General features: G+C 41.7%; 1 protein-coding gene across 8 annotated transcripts in view; it reads right to left on the reverse strand.

Annotated features, from left to right (window-relative positions):
• Positions 1-25,715, reverse strand: part of ppip5k1b (diphosphoinositol pentakisphosphate kinase 1b) — a 48,400-nt gene that overhangs the window by 14,840 nt on the left and 7,845 nt on the right. For 2 of the 8 annotated variants that reach the window (XM_075470416.1, XM_075470413.1), the window contains exons 4-28: positions 25,486-25,576; positions 24,953-25,038; positions 24,583-24,737; positions 23,731-23,832; positions 23,441-23,602; positions 22,142-22,263; positions 21,441-21,542; positions 20,936-21,022; positions 20,549-20,624; positions 20,037-20,146; positions 19,738-19,761; positions 17,666-17,751; positions 16,795-16,920; positions 11,795-11,839; positions 9,628-9,749; positions 9,302-9,484; positions 8,943-9,084; positions 8,563-8,786; positions 8,255-8,382; positions 8,064-8,178; positions 7,757-7,864; positions 7,530-7,646; positions 5,232-5,372; positions 4,911-5,019; positions 2,301-2,450 (exon numbers count right to left, since the gene is read on the reverse strand). In XM_075470416.1, the coding sequence (XP_075326531.1) occupies positions 2,301-2,450; positions 4,911-5,019; positions 5,232-5,372; positions 7,530-7,646; positions 7,757-7,864; positions 8,064-8,178; positions 8,255-8,382; positions 8,563-8,786; positions 8,943-9,084; positions 9,302-9,484; positions 9,628-9,749; positions 11,795-11,839; positions 16,795-16,920; positions 17,666-17,751; positions 19,738-19,761; positions 20,037-20,146; positions 20,549-20,624; positions 20,936-21,022; positions 21,441-21,542; positions 22,142-22,263; positions 23,441-23,602; positions 23,731-23,832; positions 24,583-24,737; positions 24,953-25,038; positions 25,486-25,576 (2,913 nt within the window). The remainder of the gene's footprint in view (positions 1-2,300; positions 2,451-4,910; positions 5,020-5,231; positions 5,373-7,529; positions 7,647-7,756; positions 7,865-8,063; positions 8,179-8,254; positions 8,383-8,562; positions 8,787-8,942; positions 9,085-9,301; positions 9,485-9,627; positions 9,750-11,794; positions 11,840-16,794; positions 16,921-17,665; positions 17,752-19,737; positions 19,762-20,036; positions 20,147-20,548; positions 20,625-20,935; positions 21,023-21,440; positions 21,543-22,141; positions 22,264-23,440; positions 23,603-23,730; positions 23,833-24,582; positions 24,738-24,952; positions 25,039-25,485; positions 25,577-25,715) is intronic. The other 6 variants (XM_075470419.1, XM_075470418.1, XM_075470414.1 and 3 more) reach the window with 5 other exon arrangements.

The following is a 25,715-nucleotide window of genomic DNA, read 5'->3' on the forward strand; positions in this document are numbered from 1 at the left end:
AAATGATCAACGCTCATTTGTTTTTTTATTCCTAAAGTTATTCTAACCAGTACAACACCTGCATTGCTCTCAGCAGGGGTGATAAGATGAATGAGACCCCTTACAGCTGCAGGCCTGTTCTGGTGGCCCTCCTCAAAGGAAAGTATTGTTTTTTTTAAAAGCCATTAAGATGTTAACCATGACGTGCTGTAAGTGAGTCAGCAGCTTACAGGCACAAAGGGAAAGGCGGGGACATGGCTGTGCTGAGAGTGGAAGGAGAAGAATCTGTTCGGGTGGCTTTACACAGGAAACCAGTTATCTTAAGCAACATCAGGCTAAACTGATATAAACAGTACCATCTTTTTAATAACTCACATGAAAATACAGCAATGTTTATGAAAAACTGAAGATGAAGCCCAGAATGAAGGCTTCTAAACGATCCAGTTGCAGAAAACTACAAGAACACCTGCAGTTACTCCAAGGCCGTCACAATTATGAAGTGCTCAGGGCTGAATATTTCCAAAAAATATAATTGTGATGGACAGTTTAACTGTCTCCGTCTCTGGCATGCAATAAGATGACATCATTAAAAGGTTCTCAACTCTTATCGGTTAAGCAGTCAAACTCTGTTAAACGGTGTAAAACAATGTGGAAATGTGACTTTTTTTTGTCAGTTTCACTTTTGTTAAATTATTTCAAGCAAGCAAATGAAGGTGATGGTCGTGATTATCTAAAATAACTGCAGATGAATTGTTCATTGTGACAGGCCTACTGATAGTATTATCTCATGCCATCATTGCTGCATTAACTATAATGGTACAAACAGCAGCCCATACATGACTTAAGTAATGTTTTTAGCCATTAAGAAAATAAAAAAAATGATCCTTTATGAATACACTATGTGTTTCAGGTATGCAATACCTGCAGGCAGCATGCCGTATAAACCTGAAAAATGAACTGTTTAAAGCTCCCGAAGAGCTGAAGGGGCCCGCTTTGTTGAGTGTTAATTGTCTGTGGGTTCATTTTGAGAGCAGCCCCTTAATGTGGAAATAACCGTGATACCCAAAAATGTTGATTGCAGAGGCTTTGAAGTAAGTAAATAACAGGCCAGCTAGAGGTCAATAGATGTATGAAAATAAATATAATAAATCTACTCTAACATAACAAAGTGGAACAAATTGCTTCAAGTAGAAAATCAATTCAAAAGAATGAATTTGCTTGGGAAGAGGTGCAGACAAAACTGGTTGGAAATCATCAACTCTTTGAAGCACACTTACCACCAGCACTGCAGGTCATCCTCAGGTCTGACTCATACTCTATCATCTCTCAAGCAACAACAAGCTAATTTGTGGTGCTGATGCTGCCATCTCTCTTTAAATGAACAGCCCTGACGTCAGTCCAAACCATCGCCTGTTTCACAGACAGCAGCACGTATCGTGATGCAAGACAGCTGAGAAAGGAAAGTGCTCGTTTGTTACTGGCAGTGTGTAGCCTTGCAGTCAGAGTGACACCCAGTGGACGAAACCAAGCAGCTCAGAGTCGTGTTTAAATCCTGCAGTGGGTGAACAAAAGATCCCAGCACCTCTGCCAACGTTCAGATCAATTTGCAAGTACATATTTCGAGTAAGTAAAACGATCTTCTCTCACTCAACCTGTTATATTCAGCATAAACAGCATGAAGGAAAAAGCCATGTAGAGAAAATAAGACTGGCTTATTTTAAGATGGATTAATGAATATTGTTCCAAATAACAGGCTGAGTTTCTTAATGTAAGGATTACTGCAAATTGTGATTAATTCAAAGAAAAAAAACAAAACATTCTGGCTTCCCGCCACAAAAACTTCTTTAGTACGGATTATGGAATTCCTTTCAAAGATCTTGTGCGCACAGAACCAAAACATGCACAGAGAGGGAACATGTCCACACATTTGAACCCAAGCTGACAGAGATGTGATCCTGTTTTATGTGGAAAAGTAACAATCATCACACATTCCAATATATGCCTGCATGCATTTGGCTGCACAGCCAATCACTCTGCTGTCAAATCAGTGCCATCATTGTACACAGGGAGAAGGGAATCACTCGAGAAATCTGCAGCGTGTTTAAACTGCTGGATTGTTCTGGGAAAGTAAATGGAAGAAAGAGGAGGGGGGGGGGTTCCAGAAGGTCCAATCATTTTAAGATTGAGGGGGGAAAGGCAGGAGGAAAACAAAAGTCAGAAAAAAGAAATAGTTTGGAGAGCTTTAAAAAAATAAAAAATAAACGGGTGGAGATAAGAACACCCAACCCCACGGAAGAGGACAAACACCACGGTGAACATACCAAACATGCCAATCTTGCATGGCAGACTGCCGGGGGACAGAGGTGGTTTTCGGTGGTGGTGGTGGTGTGTGCGGACGTAGTCCCGCAGGTTGGGGGCGCTACAGGACACACCGAGGGAAGAGGCACTGAAGAGGCCAGAGCAGAGTGACCCTGTGTGAGGGGGAGCCGGGGGAGTGCGGGTGGGAGGGATGGAAGTGTGAGTGGTGAGTATTTTTTTCATGTACACACCATGCAGGTATTGTTCTTAACAACCTGTTACTATGGGCCTGAGTATGCTTACACTGCAGAGGATAAGGTTTGTGAAGGAAGACGGGTGAAAGCCCTGCAACTACAGTGTGGATGACTGTTTTACACTTTAATTCAAAACACAGTTAAAAACACTTCAGTCGGTTTCTTGTCCAACTGAAAAACAATCCAACTTATTCATGGGAAGGTTTGCATGCAAGTTACAAGGTTTTCACAACAGTGACAGCATCGGTATGACCTGCATGTGTGCTTACGTAAATAAGGGTAAACGTGGTTGCACAAGTGCAAACAGAATGTGTAAGTTGTGAATGCAAAACAGCCTCAGAAAGGTGAGAAACATTTTTTTAGTTTATAGACCACATGGAGAGTAGGTTTTCTCTTTTGAATTGAAAGAAGACAGGAATGATGAAGATGGTGTTGCATCTAAAACTCAGCTCTAAAAACAGGCCGAAGGTACGAAATCCAGCGTGCCGACGGGTTGTAGGCGACACCTGCTGCTCTCGTCAGTGCTGCTGGTGCCGTTGCAAAACAGAGGATCACTCAGCAGCCCCAAACGTACTGCACATGACAAACGGACAGGCTGCACTCCGAGACTAAAGAGAGGCTTCACACGGGGCTCGTTTGATGTCATGAGCCGTTTCTTTTCATAAATATATTACTGGCTTCCTTTCCCTTCAGATTTCTAATTATGAAATTATAGCTCTAAGTATGCAAAAAAACAACAACTAAAGACTAAGACTAAAATAATCAATAACTTTTCCAAAGGATATCTTGAACTGCTTGGTGACTGAGTTCAAAATCAGAAAGCAGTTAAATGTTGTACAAATCTATTCCACTCTCTGTTGTCACAGTTTTTCTCCACACGTCTTGATTAAGACGGCAGCCGTTCATGCTTGCGAGTGTCATCATCTTAGTGCATCGTTAGTGCTTACATTCTCTTAGGAACTGTGCTTGCAGAGAAGATTTCTTAATTGGTTCTTTGATTTGGGTAAAGACCCACAGAGCTAAATAGGAGAAACTGCATTTTATACAGCTTTGGATCAAAACAAACACAGAATTTCACTAATAAGCATCGGCCGTCAACCATGTTGAAGTCGAGAAAGCACAAAAATATGGTTTTGATTGTGCTTCAGGTGTTATCAAATAGGAAAAACCCTTATTAGAATGAGGTGCACGTACAACATACAGCTGCTGATCAATATAGAAAAACATAAAGTGATCACACTGCACCTACATGAATCCTTTCATTGTAGGATAGATCTTTGAATTGCTGTGCAACACATTTTATGTACAGAAGCTTTTTTGATTAGACCCCCTTCACCTAAAAAAAAAAAAAAAGAAAGACCACGTAAATCAGTGGTTACTGGTCATCCAGGCAGGGTGAAGACCTTCCAATGCAAAGATCCGATATTTATATCAAATTGTTTTAAATGTTGCCCTAACCTTCTCATTGCAGTTTCAGCTGTTAGCATTTTCAAGGTCCATAAAACAAATGAAATGTTTGGAATATGGCCTGCGTTTACACAGAAAATACCTTTTATATTCGACTGTGCTGTTGGTGCACAGTTCTGCCCTCTATCCACTGAAAAGATCAAAGTTATAATAAGAAAAAAAAACTAAACATAAATCGCATAAAATCTTTGGACAAACTGATTACTTCCAACGCATACTGTAACAGAGGTCTTTTGCAACATATACTGTCCCACACCCCATTACTATGAATCATAATGACATTAAAACAACTACTATGTAATTCAGAGAATTTAGAGTTTATAGGTGGAATATGGAAGCAATTCAGACCTTCAAGTCAACTCTTTAATGTAATGTTTAATACTTAGATTAACCAGATGGACCTACATCAGTGACTGGTGAGCTAAATGATTCAGTCTGAACCTCTGACATTAATTTCCTGTGTATGCCTTGGCAAAAAAAATTAAAAATTGAGAAATCGAAGCACCTATAGCATGCTCACCTATGTAGTTGCCTCATCACCAAGAGGGAATATCACTATGTCAATGAGCACCAGAAATCCTGCTGCTGGCTGCGAACACAACTCCTCCCTGCTGACCTCTTGCCTGAATAGTTTGAAGTCTGATCCTGTTTGATCTTAAACTAAGCTGGGTTGGAAGCTATGCGACCATCAGAAAGAGGAGGGGTTCTAATGCATGCACATAGAAATGAGGGAGGGTCTAAAAGAGGTATGGAAAGGTGGAAGAGTGAAGAAAAAAAAAAAAAACAGTTGGCGCTTGTGATGAGGAGTGGAAATAGATGTGCCATGAGATCAGGGTATCTGTAACACACACACAGGTAAAGAACAAACACTCTCCCCCTCACACACACACACATCAAAAATTAGATGCCCACCTAGGCCACCGGCTGGTTTGATCTCAGGAGACTGGCGCGAGCACGATTGGAAGAGTCGATGGGAGGTGCTGCCTTTGGAGGAATGTGTGGGGGAGGTCTCAGAGAGGACCTATGGATATCAGGGGTTAAGACTGAAATGGTTACCACACTTATTCAGGGACCCAATGTCTAAATAAAACCACTGCATTTGTGACGTTAAAGAAAAACAAAGAAGCGCTCACCTTAAGAGATAACAGTAAAATGCTATGCTGTACTTTCCATAGAAAAACACACAGTCATTACGCGCTGCCTATTGCTAAGACTATCACTACAGAGTGGTACCTCCATGGAGCCTGTCTTGCGATTGCGAATCATGGGTGATCTTCGCTGGATATTAATTGACTCTGAGACAAGAAGTGCCTCATCTGTCTGGTCCTGGGAGAGGTCCTCCAGACTGCCCTGATCCGGCTTTTTGTCTTCATTCTGATTGGTTAGAAAATATGAAATGAAAAGGAAAAGATGAACCTTTCAAAAAGTCTTCTCTAAAGAAAAAAAGCCACTGAAGCAAACCTGTGGCTGGTGCACTGTCAGTAGCATCAGTCAACTATAAAACACACGATTACTAAAACTATCTATCACAAAAAATGTTTATCGCAGAAAACGTTATTTTTAGCCACATTCAGACATTAGTTTAATCCTCTATGTGGATGAACACAACTGAAACTTGATTTCTTATCTGAAGAGCAAAACTGTTTCTGTAATGATGGGATAGTGGATCATGCAGCTCTGTTTATTTCTTGACCCCAGCATCACTTTAAAAGCATTTTATGAATACATCTCATACCAGACGGTTCCGCTATAACATTACATTACATTACACTACGGTCATTTTGCAGACGCTTTTATCCAAAGCGACTTACAATAAGTGCGTTCAACATTGGTAGGCAAAAGAACCTCAGGTCACAAGAAATCATAAGTGCATTTCCTTCCATAACCAAACAGCTAAGAGCAAAACTAGTGCTAGAGTAAGTGCAATAAGTCAGGTACCTAGACAGATGGGAAGACAATTTAGAAAACAAAGACAATTTAGGAAACAAATAAGTGCGTAAGAAGCTAGGACGAAGCAGATGATGTCCTAAGAGGGCGGATCAGGGTAGTGTTTCCTGAAGAGGTGGGTTTTCAGCCTGCGGCGAAAGATGGGCAGCGAGCAGAGAAGAAAACAAAAAACTGCTAAAGCACCATAAAAGAAGAGTTGCTACAGATTGGGAGCTGGGAAGTACTTGAATGGATTGGGTGTGGTTCAATAATATGCTGTTTCAGACGACACGGCGCAACATATAGAGACACATAGACACACCGTTTCGGACCCAGCAAAGATTAAAATGACATGACTCAGATATGATACAATATGCCAGATATTCCAAGTGATTAACTGAGGAAGAGCCCTCTCCTTTTATCCTCCAACTGATGCCCACTTAAGTTGTTTGCATTTTTTCTCTTTTTCTACTGAATTACCACCCTGCAGTGACTTCAAACAATTCAATGGATTCCCCCTTTTATTTTTTGCAGATTTTTACTTCACGATTGAATGGTATCCCTACTAGTGGCAGAGTTAGATGTTAGGTTATTACCAAGAACTAAATGTAACAATAGCCGCTTTCGGACTTTAGGAACCTTTAGCAGTTCTAATAACCTTTTAATCCGCGGGGCCGTTTTCTCCTGTGTTCGGACACACAGGAACTCGGGGCTTTCTCCCTTAGTTCCTATAACTATTTAGCTCCTTCTCCGAGGTCGGGTCTTTTCATGGTCTATAGAACGCATCTGACGGAGGTGTTTGGTGGTCGGTAGCTACGCCCCATGTCATGCTATCACGGCTGAAATGTTTCCTCATATGACACAGACACAACCGGCGGGTGTTTAATAAGTTAAACTTACACTGGTCTCATTTGTCTGCAGCGCTCTGCTCTCCTTTCTTCCTTCATGAAATGAAAAAGTATCTACTGACTCTCTCTGTGTGCTCTTCCAGCCTGATATTAGACACCTGATGTGATCGTCCATGATTAATATCACCATCATGCAGACCATGAACACGGTGGCCTCCCCGCTCTCCATATTAGCTTCTTTGTGGTGTTTTTTCTTCTCTCCTACTTTTACGGGTTTTGTTTTGTTGTTGAATGTAGCGCTAAACGGCTAACGTAACACGTCACTGATGCAGACGGCTGCGCGCAGCGCATCAGTCCCTATCAGGTCCCGACTCATGTGCGAATGCAGACTGAAACAGAAGGACAGTTATCAGAACGAAATTCGAGTAGGACAGTTCTGATAACTGCGTTCTTAGAACGACTCTGTCCGAAAGCGGCTAATGAAGTACCTTTAAACTTTGTCCATGTTGTTGCAGCAGTTCGCAAAAATTGGCTTAATTTTAGGTACAAAGTTTACCAAAATGTGCAAAAGTGGTAGAAAGGCAGCTGCAGTAACAACCACGAAGATACACGCATGAATGACCGGATCATTCATATAATTTCTCAACTCTTATGCATCTTCTAATGTTAAAGAAAAAAATATTAATAATGTAGTAACTAGCACAAGCACTTTATAACGCCCCCCCCCCCAAAAAAAAAAAAAAACACACCGACACACCTCTGAGGAAGCAGGGCGGAATCCGAAGCCAAGAGGCACGTTCTCTTCATCCTCGCACCCTTTGACTCCTGGACTGAAGTGAAGCTCCACATGGAAACGCTCCTCTGAGGAGGGGTCCTGCTCAGCACATACACACAAACACACAAGAGAGTCCTTGAAGGAATCTGTAAACCAGAAAATGAAGCTGTAGCGGAATGAATAAGTGACGCCATGCGCACTAGGCCGACCTTGTTGTTGTCTTCATACAGCATGATGACTATCTGCGTCATGTAGTTGAGTTCAGTTACAGCGCTTAGGTAGTCCATCGCCTGTTTCCACTGCTGGTCCTTCACCTCCTGATAACCCACACAAAATCAAAAAGCCATGAAGCATGCACGAACACCTCAGTTAGTCCAATGCTTTCTAATACTATAATCACGAGAAGTTAGTCATTGTCCTGGGTAGTCCTGTTAAATGCCCATCAGAAGAAGATATGCAAAGAACAAACACAAAACAAAAAAATCTGAATGATGAAATAAACAAAACAGCGCATACATCCAGAAGTCCTCCATAGCGGAACATGCTGAGCAGGGAGTGAACGTGGCTCTCGCTTGTGAAGTAAAGGCGTGTGCGAACATGACGACCAGGAGACATCACCCCCCGAGAATACCTGAACAAGAAGTAATATGAGGAATCATTATTCCAGGGCTCAAAGACACGGGGGGGGCTTCAATGACTATTCTCACAGAGGGTGCAGCTTGTTGACGGCCTCATCCTCGTGCGTCCTCTGCAGGTCCAGCTGGATTTTCTTCATCAGAGGAACACAGTAAGCCTGAGCAATGTCCAGTTTCTCTGCTTTGGTGATGCCATACTCCTGATGGGATTTATGTGGAAAAGCAAAGAGCCATTTAAATATCAACATCCGTTTCTTTTTAACATAGACATGGTTAGAGATAGCGAGAGAGATGGAGCCTTAGAAACAAACAATTCAGAAAAACATGCTGTCAACTACAACTACCCGATGCAGAGTTTAAGAACACAGATCTGCTTTAACCTGTGGGATGACTATGTCAGCCAGAGCACGAGACAGTCTGAACAGCTCCAACTTGTCCTCCAAGCCAAGCGAAGCGTTGTGCTGCGAGTCGTATTTGATGCAGTCGTAGATGTCTGGGATCTTGCTGATGTCGTAGCGCCCGTTCTTCGTGCGGAAGTCTCTCTCCAGCTTGGACCAGCGCTGCAGCATCAGCTCCAATGTCTCACTGTGATAAAGCTGCAAGTCTGCAGAGAAGCACTGGATGATCAATCCTAACATCTTCCAGTGAAGCTTAAAATAAACAACATCGTGAGATTTGAACCTTTCCTGAATATATCTTATTCTTGCCATAGAAACTAAAAGAGAAGGCTTGCTTCAGTTGTTCAGCTGTTTCACCCTACCTGCAGACTTGGGGTCCTCCAGTCTCTTCCGGATCTGCGAGTTGAGGCTCTGGATCAGCGCATACACCTTGTCACAGGTTGTGACTGGATTTTCTATGACCTTCATAGAGTTCACCAGCGATGGACTGCTTGTTGGGGCCAACTGGGAAACAATGAAAACAAAGAATCAAAGAATTAAATGTGGAGGGACTTGGATAATCTTATCAGCCAAGACTTAAGAAGCACGTCTGACTGTTTAAACTGAACTTACCCAAACTTACTAAAAGAAATAAATAAAAAACCAGAGGAAGTTGCAACATTTGTTTTATCAAATGAGGCTATTCAAACTTTCATTTTATGATTCAGCGCTTGACAAATACCTTCTGATAGTCCTCCTGTGTAAACTCCTGATCCTTCTGCATGATCTCATGCAGCCTGGCCTTCACCTTCTGTTGGCAGTCAGTCAGAGAGTCACTGTCACTGTCCAGTAGTCCGTTCATGTTGGCACTCTTTACCATCTGAACCAGGATTGGAGTCAGCTCCCCCTCCAGAGCCAGCAGGCCCTGCAGAGACACCAGAAAGAGTGCACTGTAGTTATAATGTGAGAAATAAAGAGAAAATAACTTAAAGTGGGAAAAAAAGAAGAGAGATTTAAGAATATTTTTGAAAAGAAAGTTTAGTAACCCTGGTGGGGCGACGGAGTTACCTTGGCAAAAGCTGCTGCTGTCATCTGCACCCTGCCCTCATCAGAGGCGTAGATCTTCAGATCGTGGCGGTAAGTGCTGTGCAGGCGCAGGAGGCCGCAGCCAGGAAACCCAGCATAGTCACCTGATGGATGGCACAGAAAGCGGAGCACGGCCATTAACTGGTCTGGTCTCAGGAGTGACATGTTCAGTGTAGTAATTTTCAAGAGAGGGCTGAGTCGATAGTTGAAAGATAAGAGAGTAAAAAAAATAAATAAATAAAAAAAAAAAAAAAAATAGATGTGCCGATTACGCCCAAAAGTACCACAGATTTCCATTGAACAATAAACATACAGCACCTGTGCAGATACGCCATCAATTTCAGTTCAAATGCATGATTCTCAAACTGCTTTGTAAGATTTTGATGCTTCATTTCCCTTAAATGTAAACTTGAATGCTGTGGTTTAGGCTGTGAATAAAATGAAGTGAAAGTGAAGTGAATATACATCGAGTAAACCCCCGAAATTCATGAGCACCCCTGCAGATTAAACCAAATACACTAGATTACCTTTTTGTAAGAGACAAAATACATTTTTTTTTATGTGATTAACATACAAACCAGAGCCAAAAAAGTTGGGACACTAAATAAAATGTAGCATGAAACTATATTTATACACAGTAGAACATAGAAAACTTGTTGGAAGCGAGACATTTGATGGCAGCAACACGTCACAAAAAAAAAAAAAGGGACAGAACAACAAAAGGCTGGAAAAGGGTAATGTTGCAGGTAATTATAGTAAATAACAACAGGTCATTAAAATGACGGGGTGTAAAAAGAGCACCTCATAGAGGCAGAGTCTCTTAGAAGTAAAGGTTTCGGCAATCTGCAAAAAACTGTGTACACCAGGTGAAGCATTTTAAGAATAATGTTCCTCAACGCAAAGTTGAGTGTTCCATAATCTACAGTCCATGATATCATAAAAGACTTTTGAGAATCTCTTTGACATCTCTGTGGGATATCACCACTGGGCACCTGTAATCTTCAACAGTCAGGATTCTGTCGTGGAAATGAGCGCACTACTCTCCCAGAAACCCCTACCTGTGAACACAGGTTGCCTGAGCCATGGAAATGGCCACTTATACATCTAGACAGGCTCCATCAATGCGGGAAGGTAAATACAGGTTTTAGAACTACATAACATCTTTTTTAGGGAAGACTTGTTGCATATTTCAACAAGACGATGCTAAACCGCACACTGCATCTGTTACAACAGCGTGACTTTCCAAATAGAAGACTCCCGGTCCTGGATGATCCAGGACTGTCGAGCCCAGTCAGACAAGAATGGAACAACATTCTGCTCCCAAAGGTCTTATAACCGGTTTTTCACTCTCAGTTCCCAGACATTTACAGACTGTTGTTAAAAGAAGAGACGCTACACAGTGGGAAACACGGCCCTGCCCCAATTTGTTTTAGATGTTCTGCTGCCATCAAATTTAAGACCAGCTAATCTTTTTCATGAATTAGCAAAATGTCTCACTTTCAACATTCTGTGTTCTATTGTGAGTGAAATATTGGCTTAAGTGGTTTGCAAACCAGTGTTTTTATTTAGATTTTCAGTCTTTAGGGGGTGGATGCATCCTAATGCTACAGATCAAATCACACTGATGCTTCATGCATGTCCCTCCAGAGTACAGCCAGGTAGCCTGATGTTATCCTATCCATATATTGTGCTTTCATTCCTTTTTTGACCCAAAAAAAAAAAAAAAAAAAAATGTGATGGGGACTTGTTCCAAGCTCCAATGCAGGCAAATATGAATTGGCTATTTTCAAAGAAAATATGGGCAAAAAAAAAAAACATAAAAAAACAAAAGTTAAGTTAAATTAAAAATGCAATTAGATTAGTGCGAGATGATCCGCGTTAGCAGAACTGCAGTCACTTTACCGGCCCATGAATGCTTGAACCAGTAAACAAAGCAACATTTGCTGTGTGGATCAGCTCCACAGCACATTGACGACAACACAAGCAATCCACAGCAATCTCAGTGTCAGGCAAACAGGACAAGTCGCCGGGAGTGATTAACCAAAATCACAATGAGATGAGGACAGATCACGTTAGTGGACGGAGCGACAAACGCGCATAATGAGAGAGGAGTGGCGGAGAGGTGACAGCCAGGAAACCCTTCTCTTACCAAAGTCAATAGGGGACTCACAGCCAAGGGACCGGCGATTACTGGCTAGTAGTGTACACAGCGCAACGACAGGTAAGAAGAGAAGAGCAGAGTTAATTGAGTTCAAACGTTGTGGTGAAGAAAGAGGCATGAAAACAGTGGCTGGGATGGGAAAGGCTGCCTTCTTTTCAGGAAAAAAAAGAAGCAACAAAGGGATAGGTTGCATCTCATCATTGCATTGACTTTTAGTTCTGCTTCAGGTTGTTTGGGCAGTTTGGGAGATGTTTTGCATGCACTATGAAACTAAGCATTAAGAAGGAAAGCCTGGGAAAAAAAAAAAAAAGAATACAAATGAGTAACATAGGTCAGTTAAGGACTCAGCAGATAAAGTGGAAGAAAAACTTTCAGGTGACTGACAGGTTTCTTCTCTTATTCATCACATTTTCCTTCGGTTTAAAGCAGTGGTTCTCAAACTTTTTTGGTCATTCCCCACTTTGAACAAGTGGGGATTTCCAAGCCCCACCTGCCGCCGTCGCCCCAACAAAAATATTGATAAATTACATTTCAACTCGATTGAACTAACACCAAGTAACATCATATTTTATAATGAATCAAAATCAATAACATCAAATAACACAAAGTTCAAAAAGAGAAAATAAAAGCGTTTCATTTGCAATCTGTGCAAAAAACAAAAAAAACTAAAATGTATCCCTGCATTAGTGGCTGCAATGAGCCTGTTTTGCTCTGCACAACTTCTCAAAACGTGGTTACAGGCTTGAAACTGCCACTCTTAAGTCATGCTCAATGTTGAGCTGAGATCTGTGTTTTGTTTTCAGAGATGCCACAGCTGAGAAGCATGTGGTTGCATTGTGGGATTCTGTATGCAACTTTGTGTGAGGCCATTTGTGCTTGACTGTTAACCGAAGCAGCCTTTACCATGCGTTGCTCCTGCTGTCGATTTTCTTTTAAAGAAATCCAGTGGCTTGTTAACGTGACAGGGGTGTGTTATAGTGATGGGATACTCGAGTTTGTATGAGTCACTCACTAAAATGAATCGGGTTTTCGAGTCACGTGAATCAATCACCCAGAGTAATTTACAAACAAGTTCCAAACCACGTCCCAAATCATTGTGAAGAAGGCTAAAAATCCAGAAGTCTCCAAGGCCAAACATTTATTTTTCTTTCTTTCTCTCTAAATAAATTCAAATAACCCAAATAGCCAATAAATTAACATTCAGTGCGAAACAGTGCAATTGTAATAATATATAATTATATTAAAATTATAATAAAATGTATGAAACTGTGCACAAATAGAACATTTACATAGGCCTAACCTAAACAATAGTGAAGAAATAATAATACTCTAACATTCAACACTGCACCATTAAAATAAGATAATTATGTACAGATTGTACAGATCCCGCTTCCTTCAAAATAAACCCGGAAGGGAGCGGGAGCTGTGAGCTGTGAGTCGGGTATAAATCATGAGTCCTGAACCGTGTGGAGCAGTGAGTTTCTACGAGGGAGAGCGAGTGAGCTATGAACGGCGAATCTTGAATCATGAGTTCTGAATCATGAGTTCTGAATCATGAGTCCTGAATCATGAGTCCTGAACTGTGCGGAGCAGAGAGCTGGCGAGTTTCTCGGGTATGGGAGGGGCTCTACGAGCTGGGAGGGAGAGTGAGCTATGAGCTGTGAGCTGTGAGCTCCGCTTCAGCCACGGAGCTAATACAGCAATTAGCTTTATACATTTACGCAATTGCAGTTAGAATAATAGTTGTGTGGCATGTCTCCTCTTAACAGTTAGCTAACAGTAGCAGCGGTGAGTCAGTGAACGAGTTAATGGAGACAATGACTCATAACTTCCGAGCCACAAATGTATCCATGTTGCTCACAGTTAGCTACCTGCTACCTTGCTGTCCAGCCGCAAAAAAACTAGAGCTGTAACAAAATCCGGGTTATCCGGTTTTCAACCCGGATAAATACGTCACCCGGGCAGACCGGATGGTGGCATGCATTTGATCCGCCTTAAAAAAAAAATAAAAAAAAAGATTAAACCGGAATATATATATATATATATATATATATATATATATGTGTGTGTGTGTGTGTGTGTTCCCTCTTTAGTTGCCTACTAGACTACGGTCTTTCTCAAGCATGGTGTTCAGTCACGAACACAGTCACAGACACACTGAGTGAAACGAAACCTAACTCCCGCCCCGTTTGTCACGAGCCGGTTAAGTGAGCCATGCCCCCTACTGATCCGTCCGGACTTGCGATCCGTCCGGACGGGACGAATCCCCACTGACTCGTAACTGCTCGAACGGTTCACTCTGCTCGCGCTCGGCTCTATCTCTCTGCTCGCTCGCAACTCTTAGTTGTATAAATGAGCCACACCACCACTTATGTTCCAACTTCGTAGCGTTGCATTTTTTTTCTCTAGTTAAGCCAGCCACTTTGACGGATCCTTGCTCGGTCAGATCGTATATTGAGTTGTTTCTGTGTGGAAGCGGGTGCCTGAGTCTGGCGAATCATGCCGGCTCTGGGTGACTCACGGCCAGACGAGTCACGCGGCAGAATCGAAACTTAAAATGATCCGAGTTGGCACGGATCCGCTACTTGCCCGTCTGACCCGCTGAGTCACCCAGAGCCCGCGATTCAGCGGTCAGACGGGCAAGTAGCGGATCCATGCCAACTCGGATCATTTTAAGTTTCGATTCTGCCGGCAGCAAGGATTGTCGACTCGTCAACCCATCTGACTGCTGAAGCCTCTGTAGCTCGCTACAGGCTCGGTTAGCGTGGCTTCATGCATCTTGTACAGTCGTTGAAAAAGAATCATTTAGTGATATAGGGAGGGCAAGATCATTCCATGTTGTTTACTTGTAGGTCTAAACTCAGCATTGCCTCACCTAATGCTACCACATTTGTCGCTGTGTAAATGCACACACTAGCTGTTGTCTGGCTTTCAGATAAAATGGCATTGAATTATTACTTGACAAAAATAAATGAATGAACTTGTAGCCGTAGGCTGCTCTTAGATTTATCAAAATGAATTGATAAATGGGACAAAAAAAAAAAAGGCGAGGCGCATAGCCACTAAACAGCAGAAAGTTTTTTTTTTTTTTTTTTTTTTTTTTTTTAATACGTGACTCAAGTGATCGGATCATTTCGAGGATCCCCTCCTCGAAATGATCCGATCAGCCCGGATCACCCAAAAGATTCGAGTTAAGCATCTCTAAAAAAAACAACCCGACGTCAATCAGTTTTTGCACTTTAGTTCCAGGTTACGTTTTTCTCCCGGTCTCCCAATGCTCTCTCATAATTTTAGCCATTCATTATTACTTTGTTTGTGTGTGGGTGTTTTGTTTAGTGAATTATCTTTATTGTAAATAAAGAAAAGCATTTAAGATGGGCATAAAATTTAAAATATCCTCCCGTTTGTCGCGCCCCACTTGCCATGTCTCCGTTCCCCACCAGTGGGGCGCGCCCCACACTTTGAGAAGCACTGGTTTAAAGGATCAGAGTCTCCCAACTCAATCTTTAATGAAGGAAAAACAAGACTGCATGTTGTTGTGCTGTAGTCCACAACCAACTTTATCGTGGTGATACACAGCTGCCAACTAGCAAGCACTGCGCAAGTAGCGGGCAACATGTAGGAGCAGCTAGATGGCAGCGTGAGTAGTATTTTCAACCTGGAAACAGTTACTCCTAAAAATATAATTAGAACCTACACTCCCTTACCATCTTGTTATGTGACCGTTTATTCATACTAAATCCAATTCAACAGCTCAGCCTCACCTTTCTCATGTAGAAAGCTTTATGATACCAGTGTTAATGTAATTTTACATTTACTATGGGTCACTGTTAAACTGGGCTAATAATCACTTTCAAATGGCATCATGAATCTCAACTTCTCAAAGACAAGAAAACAAAGTTCAACAATAAGCAGAGCAAAATAAAAATGACAGCATCAATTAAAACCAAAGTTTCCCTTCTTTGTAAAGGTAAAATCTATAGCTGAGATGATGGAAAGGATTGCGTTTCATTTGACAGGTCTAACCAATAAAGTACCAACTGTGTCTGTCTCGCGCTGCGACACTGCGTGGTTGTTTTATCTGTGACTCCAAAAAGAGTCAGAATGAAAAAGCCTGTGTTGATAATGCAATCTTAACTCAAGCAGATTGAGCTTGATGGAATCGTACACGTGCTAACTTTATTCCAGTCACATTTATGGCCTTGAGTGAACAACGAAGACAACAGCTTGAATGACAAAGTCAGGAGGGAACAGTCAGGGTCAAACAAGGAAGTATCTGAAGAGTCACTGATGGAAACAATAGGTGCTTCTCAAAGTCAAATGTAGTCCTTCTTAGGTTTCGAAAGACTCCTTTCTTGGATTCGAAAACACTTATCGGACAGTATTATGTGAGATTATATGAGACTTGATAACGCAAAGTCCAAGAAACTTAGCTGTTAAGGATCCTTCTTTGACTTTGAGAATCTAAATGTAATGAGATTGATGATGAGATGATCTGCAATCTATTTATTAACATAATTCTAACAGGTTATTTTTTTTTTGTTTAAACTGAGAATGATTATTCCCTTTATGGTAAACAGTGGCTCAAAGAAGTTTTTATCTAGTAGCCCAACTGTATGATTGGAACTTGTAATGGCGTCAACAAAGTTATGAAGGCTACCGCAGAGTTCGCCCTCCACAATTTTATCGTTACAACTCATTTTACATTTTCTAATTCAAGAACAGTTTAAATTCCTTTGTATTTGTAATTTACTCTTGACCAAAAATCACGCATTGGCTGCTAAAAGCCTGGAAATCTGCCTCTAAAATAATCCTCCAAAGCCCACCTTTCTGTGAGATGTCAGCTGACAGGTCATAGCGTTCCCCAACATTAAGATGAACGGTTAAAAAATTTATAGAGAAAAGGTAGTTAATCCTTTCTGACTGCATCAACTGGTAAGTGTGTGTGTGTGTGTGTGTGTGTGTGTGTGTGTGTGTCTGGTTGGTACCTTGACCTCCAGGGTACATGCAGCGGAAAGCCCTGCCCAGCTCTTCAGCCTGAACCCGGCCCGCAGGTGTCAGCTCCCCACCCCACTTCAGCACCAGGAGCAGAGACGGAGCATCCTTCTTAAAGTCTGGAAAAGCAGCAGCAGACAGTTTTAGCAGCAAAGCATTTTATATAATATAGATTTGGGTTTTTGTTGTTTCACAAATTACAACAGCTGAAAAGAGAATTTGGTTCGCTTGGGGTCACAAGTTCTTCTCTTCCTGGAAGCTTCTCTATGTGCGCAGAGAGAATGACCCAACATCTGAATAAATTGTAAGAAAAACCAAAGAGAGTAAGCGCCGAATTATTGTCTTAGTCAGACCAAAGCCAGACATCAAAAACGCATGTGAGCACGTTAGTGGAGCTGGAATCATATGCAATCCAACCACTCAAAGCTGGACTAACAGACCAAGATAATGCAGTTGAGAGTCAAATCAGTCCTGCATGTATACGCTCAACTCGACTCCAACTGTCCTCTGTGCTCTGTGAATGCTCAGCAGTTCCTGTGCAGCACACCGAAGAAAAGGTTTCTAACCTCAAAGCAGAAGAAGAGGGGAGAGTGTACAATAAAGCTGCTCTTATTCACATATTTTTACTGTTACTTGTGTTGGACGATTAAACACAAGATTTATTTTTTTCCTCCTGCCTCCAAGTCCTTAAATCTTGGAACGTTAGAGGATCCCTTTGCTGTAGGTGATCAATCTGTCCCTTCTGACTTGGACAAACCCGCGGTTTCAACACGTCATTATGATCTATTGCACAACATAACAGAGCACTGACTTGTGACACAGCCCCCACACGCCACAATATAAAATGTGTGTGTTTATTTGTACCTTCTTCTTCACTGGAGGCTTTAGGTTGGCCGTTTCGGAGGTAGGTCAGCTGGACTTTCCTGTTGATACCTGAAAAATGACCATACCTGGAGGATACGAAGACACACACACACATTCATCAAGCACACGCAAAGTTTGATATATGCACAGACAGACAAAGTATTTCATTCCACTGTCAAGAATGTTGTTTAAATGTGGAAAATTAAACACATATCTTGGACTTCCAATTCATTTTTATTACAACACAAGCTTAAAAAGAAGGAAAGAACACGCACGCACACACTTAAGTGCCAGTATTAGCAGGTACTAATGATAATTAGATTACTCATCAGGTACGTTGGAGCTACACATTTGAAAACTAGTGGCTTCAGTGGAACTCCAGACACGGCTTTAGTGTGTAACTGTAGACGTGTGTGAGCATAAGAGGAAAAAGATGAAGTGAATGCTTCCACTTGCCCATCAAGTTAAGCTGTACCAAGAATTTGGCACATGCTGCGGACTAATGACCGCATAGTGTTCTCTGAAGGGACAGGCAGCCGAGCAGGCGCCTCAAAGTCATGTCGCAGTGGACCCTGAACAAGGATAAGTTAATGTGAGCCAGAAAATTTGGATTGATGTGAGAAGCTCACATGGAAAAAAAAAAAAGCAGAAAAGCAGGGCTTAAAGGTTTAGGAGTTTTTCTAAGCCTTAAAAACAAGTACAAAAGGGAGAGGATTCAGCTGCAGATGCCAAGAGAAATGTGTTTAACAGATATGACATTTGGTGGCAGCTGTTCAAAGGACTCAAATGTGCAGCTGAAGTTTGCATAATGGGTTACAAGTGTTTGCATATTTATGCGTTTCCTGTCTAAACAGAAGCTGGGGGGCCACCCTCAGTCACAGCAAAAATTCAGCTCAGCTACAAAACCTCAATTCTGCATCAGCTCTGTCAGTCTTTTCGTTTGAGGGACGAAGACACACCTCCGCACACCTTCCCACAAACCCATGCAAAGGCGATGCATTCTCTGGAGGACCAGAGAACAGTGAGGAACTGATTTTAAGATGCATGTTCAAAAGGTGAGGTGTTCAGAAACTTCTTCCCAAAACTTTTGACCCAAATCACAACAGTGATTTAACAGCGCAGCGTCATGGGGCTTCTTCAGAATTCAGATCAGCTGGTGTCAGAGGAGGCAGTTCAAAATGTAGCCCAGTCACGACTGTGGTATGAAAGCTGGTGACAGAGTAAGAAGCTAAAGATCTTCCACTACAGTCTGTAAACTTAACCTTTTTTGTCTTGCTTACAATCTAAAATCTGACCTGAACGTTAAACTCATCATCATGCGGCTGTTTTCAATTGTGGATTCGTTGCAATTATGGTTATCTATCTTCCAAAACATTTCCTCAATGGATTCCAAGGTCATAACCTAATTCCCCCCATTAGGTAAAAAATAGAGAGAGAGGGGCATTTGGATGGCAAGATGACCACTGCTGCTTCCTCCACAAAAGAAAAGGAGCAACTTATTCTTGCAACAGATATGGGTTGGGTCAAGTGGTGGAGCAAAAGGGAGAAATCGGGATTGGGCATCGAGTTTGTTTAGAGAACAACAATATAAAAGTACTAAAATGAGTATAAATGTAGATAAGAGGCAAGAGGAAGGAAGACATTAAGATTGTGGTGAGGACAGCATGCACACGAAGAGGCACAGCACACTCAGATCTGAACACACAGAAACACAGTGAAATCATCATTTAACTGTGCATATGTCAAAATGTTAATGGCTTCAAAATGAATGGATTTGAAAGAAATTGAGCCAGTAAGTGTACAAAATATTAGGAATACCTTTTAAATTTGAGCTTAATCTCTGATCTTACACCACCCCATGACTTTATTAGCCTCTCCACCCTGTTTTTACCCATTAAACTAAATCCTAATGGGTTAAATCTGCGAGAATATCCCAACTTCTGCCAAGGTTGACACGACTGGGTTTCTAATCTTCCTAATACTTTGTACACACACACACACTCCAGGTTGACTAAAGAAAAGGAGGGTGGTAAAACCTCATCCTTTAAAGTGAGAAGGGAGAGGGTGCGTACTGAGTGTCATTCAAGCTGGATTCCCTTTTGGAGAAACAACAGGGCGAATGGGTGGGCAGGAGAAAAGAGGGATAGAGGGAGAAGAAAAGAAAAAACAGTTAAAGTCAAGACGAGCGCGAGGGAGCGTTTTCATGGTGAACATGTGTCTGATTGTGAGTACAAGAATGATGACTGAGGCCCGGTGAGGTGTTGAAAGATGAACCACAGATGAATGACGGTGGTGGGGAAAACAGGAGGGGTGATGACTGATGCTTTGCGTTTGGGGGAGAGTCAGCGCCTCGTGTGAAATGACAACTCACATTTCCAAGACGGTCTTGAGTTGCTCCAGTTTGGATTTCTTCTCCTCGATCTCACAGTCGTTGTGCTGGCCTAGTTCAAGCAGCAGCAGGCGGGCGATATCTAGCACTTCCTGGAAACACAGTGGCTTTGGCGCTTAACGGCAGGCTTATCTTTTGAACTTACCTTTCGCACAAGTGAACTGAACATTAGAGCGTCATGGAAGAAGGTTGCGGAACAACAAACCCTGGCAATGATTACAGTGTTTTATAAATGTTGATACACAGAGTAGACGAACACAGAATGAGTATGTGTGAGCTGAGGCTTTCATATTTAGACAACAAAACCGCAGTGCTGTCTTGCATGGTAATTATAAAACTTAACATAAGAGAAAATGTTTGTATCCCGTCTAAAAAAGCCCTCATTATTCTTAAAGAGATTTTAATTATAATCTGTCAAAAAAGCGAAAGAGACAGGCAACAGAAAGCGAGCCTGGGAAAATAAGAAAAGCGAGGTTTGAATCCGTCTCACTCACCTGCAGCTGTTTTGGCTTTTTTAGCTTTAGCTTGCCTGTCTTGTATCCTCCATACTTCTCAAACAAATCGAAGAATCTGCTCATGATAAACAGAGCAAACCAATGCAAATTATACAGACATTTAACATAGGAAATCAGAAGACTGACTAAAAGCAAACTGCCGCAGTAAGGAGCAACATAAGAAGGTATTTTTAAGTCCTTTGGTTTCAGTCTGACTAATGTCTTTCAACTGATCCTTCTTATGCTTCTAAGCCAGTATTGTGTAAAATCTAATTATAACAGAGTTGTGTCCGACACAAGTATTTGACAACAAACTGAATCTTAACTGAAACGGTGTTTAGACAGTAAGCAGAAGAGGAATCTTGAGCTGAAATCCAAGAGACTTACAGGGGATGTCGAACCTCCATTTTCATCTTTTGCTTTGGTGTTCGATCTCCATGCCGGATAATGGCGATAACACAACGCAGCTCCATCCTGAGAAAGTTTGAGGAATAGGCAGAACAAAACTAAATGTGGCCAATGTCATGATATGAGTGCCAAAACTTAAGCAGCCCTTAAAAGTCAAATGCGTTCAATTGAGCTTCATCTGTGACCTTGAATAGTCATGTTAAAAACAGTTCCCATTCAAAGATTTAACAGCATTTGTTCAAAACTGATTTATACTTTTGGTTGCAACAAAGACTTCGGTAGTCTTTTAAAGATGATTAGTTTCTTGGCAAAAGCTAGGAGGACGTTTGGTGACTATTCTTTTCTTTAAGGAATTTGAAGATATACATATTATACACAAATGCAGTATTGCAACTCAACAACACATTTGCCAGTTTTTTTTTTTTTTTAAGCTATCCAGGAACGCTGACCACAACTGAACGACGCTTTGGCTTTCAGTACATACATGGTTCCTGAAGTTGTTGGGACAATGGGGATGTCTTCGGCCTCCATGGGGATGGACCAGGGAATGTGCAACTGGGGAGCCAACTCCCTCATTACCATGTTCCTGGTAGAGCAGAGAAAAGCAGTGACACAATTAAAAAGTGCAAAAGAGTCTAGTTTGAAGACTAATAGGTGAATGAAAAGGATTAATACAAAACTAGTCAATTATGCAAGCTCTTCCTTGGACCAACTGGTCTCATTAAATCTGTAAACAAAAAACTATTTCTGTCACTTCTGCTTGCACCGTGCTCCGTCCTGTGCTGTACAATGAGGACATTCAGCTGAGTCTCTGAAGGCGTTTTGCCAGCTGAACTCAAGCATCCATCACAGCAGGAAACAGATTTACAAGGGAAGGAGTCTTCAGTAGCAATGCTTCAGTTACGGTTGAACGGGAACAAATTAGAGGTACAAAACTGACAACAGGACCCTTGTTTTGATTAATCAAAACATGACAGCTTAACACCAAGCTTTAAACTTGTGCTAAGAAAACTCCCTTCAGGGCCAAAAGAAGCTGAAGAGATTACCACAGACAAGGCTCTGCAGCACAAAAGCAGATCTAATCTTTAATATCAAGGTTTCATGGCAGATTCTGTTCTGGATGCGTCTCACACTGAGGTCATACACCAGGAAACCTAGAGAGCAGAGTAATGTAAAATCACCTACCCCAGGACTTTGGCACAGTCATCGTAGTACTTCATTGAGTTTTTGACGAAGCTGAAGCCATTCACGTCGCAGACATAGGAATGGCCGTTGGCTCGGAGCAGGTCGAACCCACATACTGTTTGCTAAAAAGCCCCAAAAAGTTTGAGTAAATTGACACCTCATCAGAGTCAGAATCAGTTTTACTAACGAGCAGGTTTGGAAAGGTTGTCGATTGGGGATCCTAAAAGAAAATCCACAAACTCAACATAGATACAAGAGTAGAACAGAAAATACAATCCCATGTTTTACCAGCAGCCGAATGTAACAGCTGATCTGATTGGTCTGTATTTATTCAATGTTTCTTATTATTATTTTTACCCCTACATGTAAAGGACTAAATGAATCTCTCTCAGCAGGACCAGAGTGTGAGGGATGTGCCTTCAGAAAATTCAAATGGAAAAAAGCAAATAAACAAAAACATTGAACTGAGATTGCATTTTACAACGGACGGTCATACTTTTTGTGATACACACTCTTCTCCACCCTCGATATATATCATCAGTAACATCACTCCAATCATCAGATGCAGGTGATTCTGGTTTTAGTCACTTTCTAGAAATGGCTTTCCATTTCAATTCTGGAACAATCCAAACGCGGAGCGACTCTATGAGAAGGCCGAGAGCCAAAATAAAGCAACGGTAAATCAAATGGAATGTCCTTTTGGAATACTTTTGGCTACACTTCATGGACTTCCTGCCAGAGGGCTATAAGAAAAGTGCACGAGCAGTGTGCGTGGTAACATTTTGTCTCAGTAGAAAGCAGATTCGTCTCCAGCAGTTTGAACTTCCAGTGTGAGGGCTGGAAGTTTCCCATAGTACCACACACAGGTTTTCCCGTTCCACATCTGCCATAACCAGGCTTCTTGTTCTACATTAAACCCAGTTTGTTGTCGGCCCCTGTAAGCCCTGAGAGATCCAGATGAATGCTGTGTGGTAATCTAATCTTTTTTTTCCATGATAAAATGTGATGTTTCTAAAGTGGAATTGCATGTGAATCAGCAACTAAATAAATCAGCTGATCAGATTGGTCTGTGTTTGCAAAGCTTTTGCAAATTAAGTTTACAAAAGATTTTTCCAAAAGCCTCCTAATCTTAACCTCAACTATTTGACACAAATGTTTGCAGTTGTTCCACAACTATGCAGAATATATATGTAACAGAAGAGATACTTCTGCAGTTTTCAAACCTGGTCTTTTTGTTTGCATCCACCATGTGATGTTGCACTGAATTCCCATGTGGTGATTAATAGGATTCCAGTTTACCTTGAAAGCCAGGCAGACCTTGCGGGCCACCAGTTTCTCCATGGCAGTGAGCATGACGGGGTAACGGATCTCCTTCCCCTCGCTGTCTCTCTCCACCTTTCCGTCCAGTGCTGGAGACTTTCTGGCCTCAGCATGGGCGTAGTCTGGGCCCACTGTGTAAACCTGATATGGAATTTCCACATTTACTGACTGGACAACTACAGGATTTACTATTAATACCCCCCCCTGCTGCCATGAAACAGTTCAGTGAGGAATGAAACTAATGAAAATCAAGATGGCATCCGCGGTACCTTCACATCAGTACCGTCGGTTGGCATGAACTCCTCGTAGATGTAGGATCCAGTCTTTCGCACGCTGCTCTCTGGGGAGTACACACTGCTGCGACTTCCTATCTACAGCAAAGAGACAAAAGGAGCGACAAAGACAGGTCAGACAAATGTAGCCAAGTTCTCGTGTAGTGGCGGTCTTCTTGTTAACGGTCCAGAAGTTAACCCAGCAGCCATGGAGCCTGTAACACGCCGTTGTTTATTTGAGTCACTAAATGTAGCGATAAGTACTTAAACATAGCAGTCAAGTGTGCTTTGTTTGTTTACTGTCAACAACAATTTCTCATCCGCGGTTATACAGCCCATTTCAAACTGTTTCGTTGGATACGCAATAACCATGGAAATATTTGACTTGGTAAGCTTGGGAATGATTCAGAACTATAACTCGGGTAAGGTCTGCCGACACCGACAGTGAAACCCAACATCTGGTGCCATTTTCTTGGATTTTTTTCCTGGTCAAAAGTTAGAAATTTAGAGTGCCTTCAGGACAAAAAAAGCCTTTGGGGCAAAGAAGAAGCCAAAGTGTAGCTCTATGTTTTCTGTGATATGGATGCAATTAAAGTTGTGGATGGACATAAACATTGCAGTACTACAGGGAGAAGTAACGTAGGCGTGAATCATTCCCCTGTCTGTGCTCTGTACCATGTAACCGATGACATGAATGGAATATCATATATGCAACTCGTGTAAACATTCCAATCGTAATATGGTCATATTTAGATATTCAGATTATTGATTTTATATATATATACACACACACACACACACAAACATAGCCAGTGACCCATTTGCCTCCTTTGTGTGGGAGACACTTACCTTTCTGAAGAGCCTCTGGCTGCCTCCTCCGGCAGATGTTGGGTAATATATGTAGACATTGTGGTCTTCTGCACACACAGGCTTCTCCACAAAGGGTTTATGGAACACCTCCCCGTTCACCTCAACATGGTCCTCCCCCTCCACCAGGTTACACTCTGCACAGGGTGCAACTCAAGTATTAAATCAGACTCTTTAAAAAGCTTGCATAGCAAGCAGCAATGCTTTAATCAGGGGCTTTAATGATCCTGAAAACAGGAACACAAAAGCAAATTTGCATATTGAATGAATTTACAGTCAAATTAAATCTCACTTCTGATCTGGGATTTATAGTGGTATAGAAACAACCCCACCTCCCACGGTAAAAACTCACCTTCGGGATTGTCCGGATCGCGATTTAATATGGCATAACGAGGTAGGTCGATGCCTTCTTCCTGTAGGATCCGATACACTTCCCTCCTGACAGAAAATCAAATACCATCACTGACAGCTTTGCAATGTGTGTAAAATACGGGAAGGGAAGGGAATAAACTACACAAAGTGTACTAAAACAGCAACTGTATCATGTTCATTGCATTATTGCTCTCTCTTCAGGTTGGGAAGGATGAAGATTGCAAGTGCAAAAAAGGTAGTTACATGTCTTTTTAGCAAAAAAAATAACATAACATTTTTTCATCCAAATGTGCTTACTGAGAGTTGTTTTGACATAGTAGTTGTACTATAATTAGTGAGCTCTTTAGTTTCCAGAGCAAGTTTTTTTTAAGTTTTGTCGGCTGTTAAAGCCTTAGCCTTTTGTATGTGGATCCACCTTTCATAGGAGGCAGCAACACACGAGGCTTTGGAAATCAAGCATGTGAAACCTTTTCATTTTTCTCAACTTTGTGTGCTCGTCTGCTCAATCTGTACCTGTCCTGAATGAAATACTGCATGTTGAGATCATTGATGAGCAGCGGATTCCTGAGCTTGACGTATTCCACAGCTTTGTCAAGAGGGAAGCCTGAAAAAAAAGAAAGAAAAAATATATATAAATTTCAAAGATCAAAAGTCTTCACCTTCCATTTATATATGATAGGCAACACTTTGCCACCCAGCAATTAGTTTGAAATACCGTATTATCATTAGATTTAGCGCAGGAT

This window comes from Odontesthes bonariensis, chromosome 7 (genome assembly GCF_027942865.1).
Source record: "Odontesthes bonariensis isolate fOdoBon6 chromosome 7, fOdoBon6.hap1, whole genome shotgun sequence".
Taxonomy (NCBI): Eukaryota; Metazoa; Chordata; class Actinopteri; order Atheriniformes; family Atherinopsidae; genus Odontesthes; species Odontesthes bonariensis.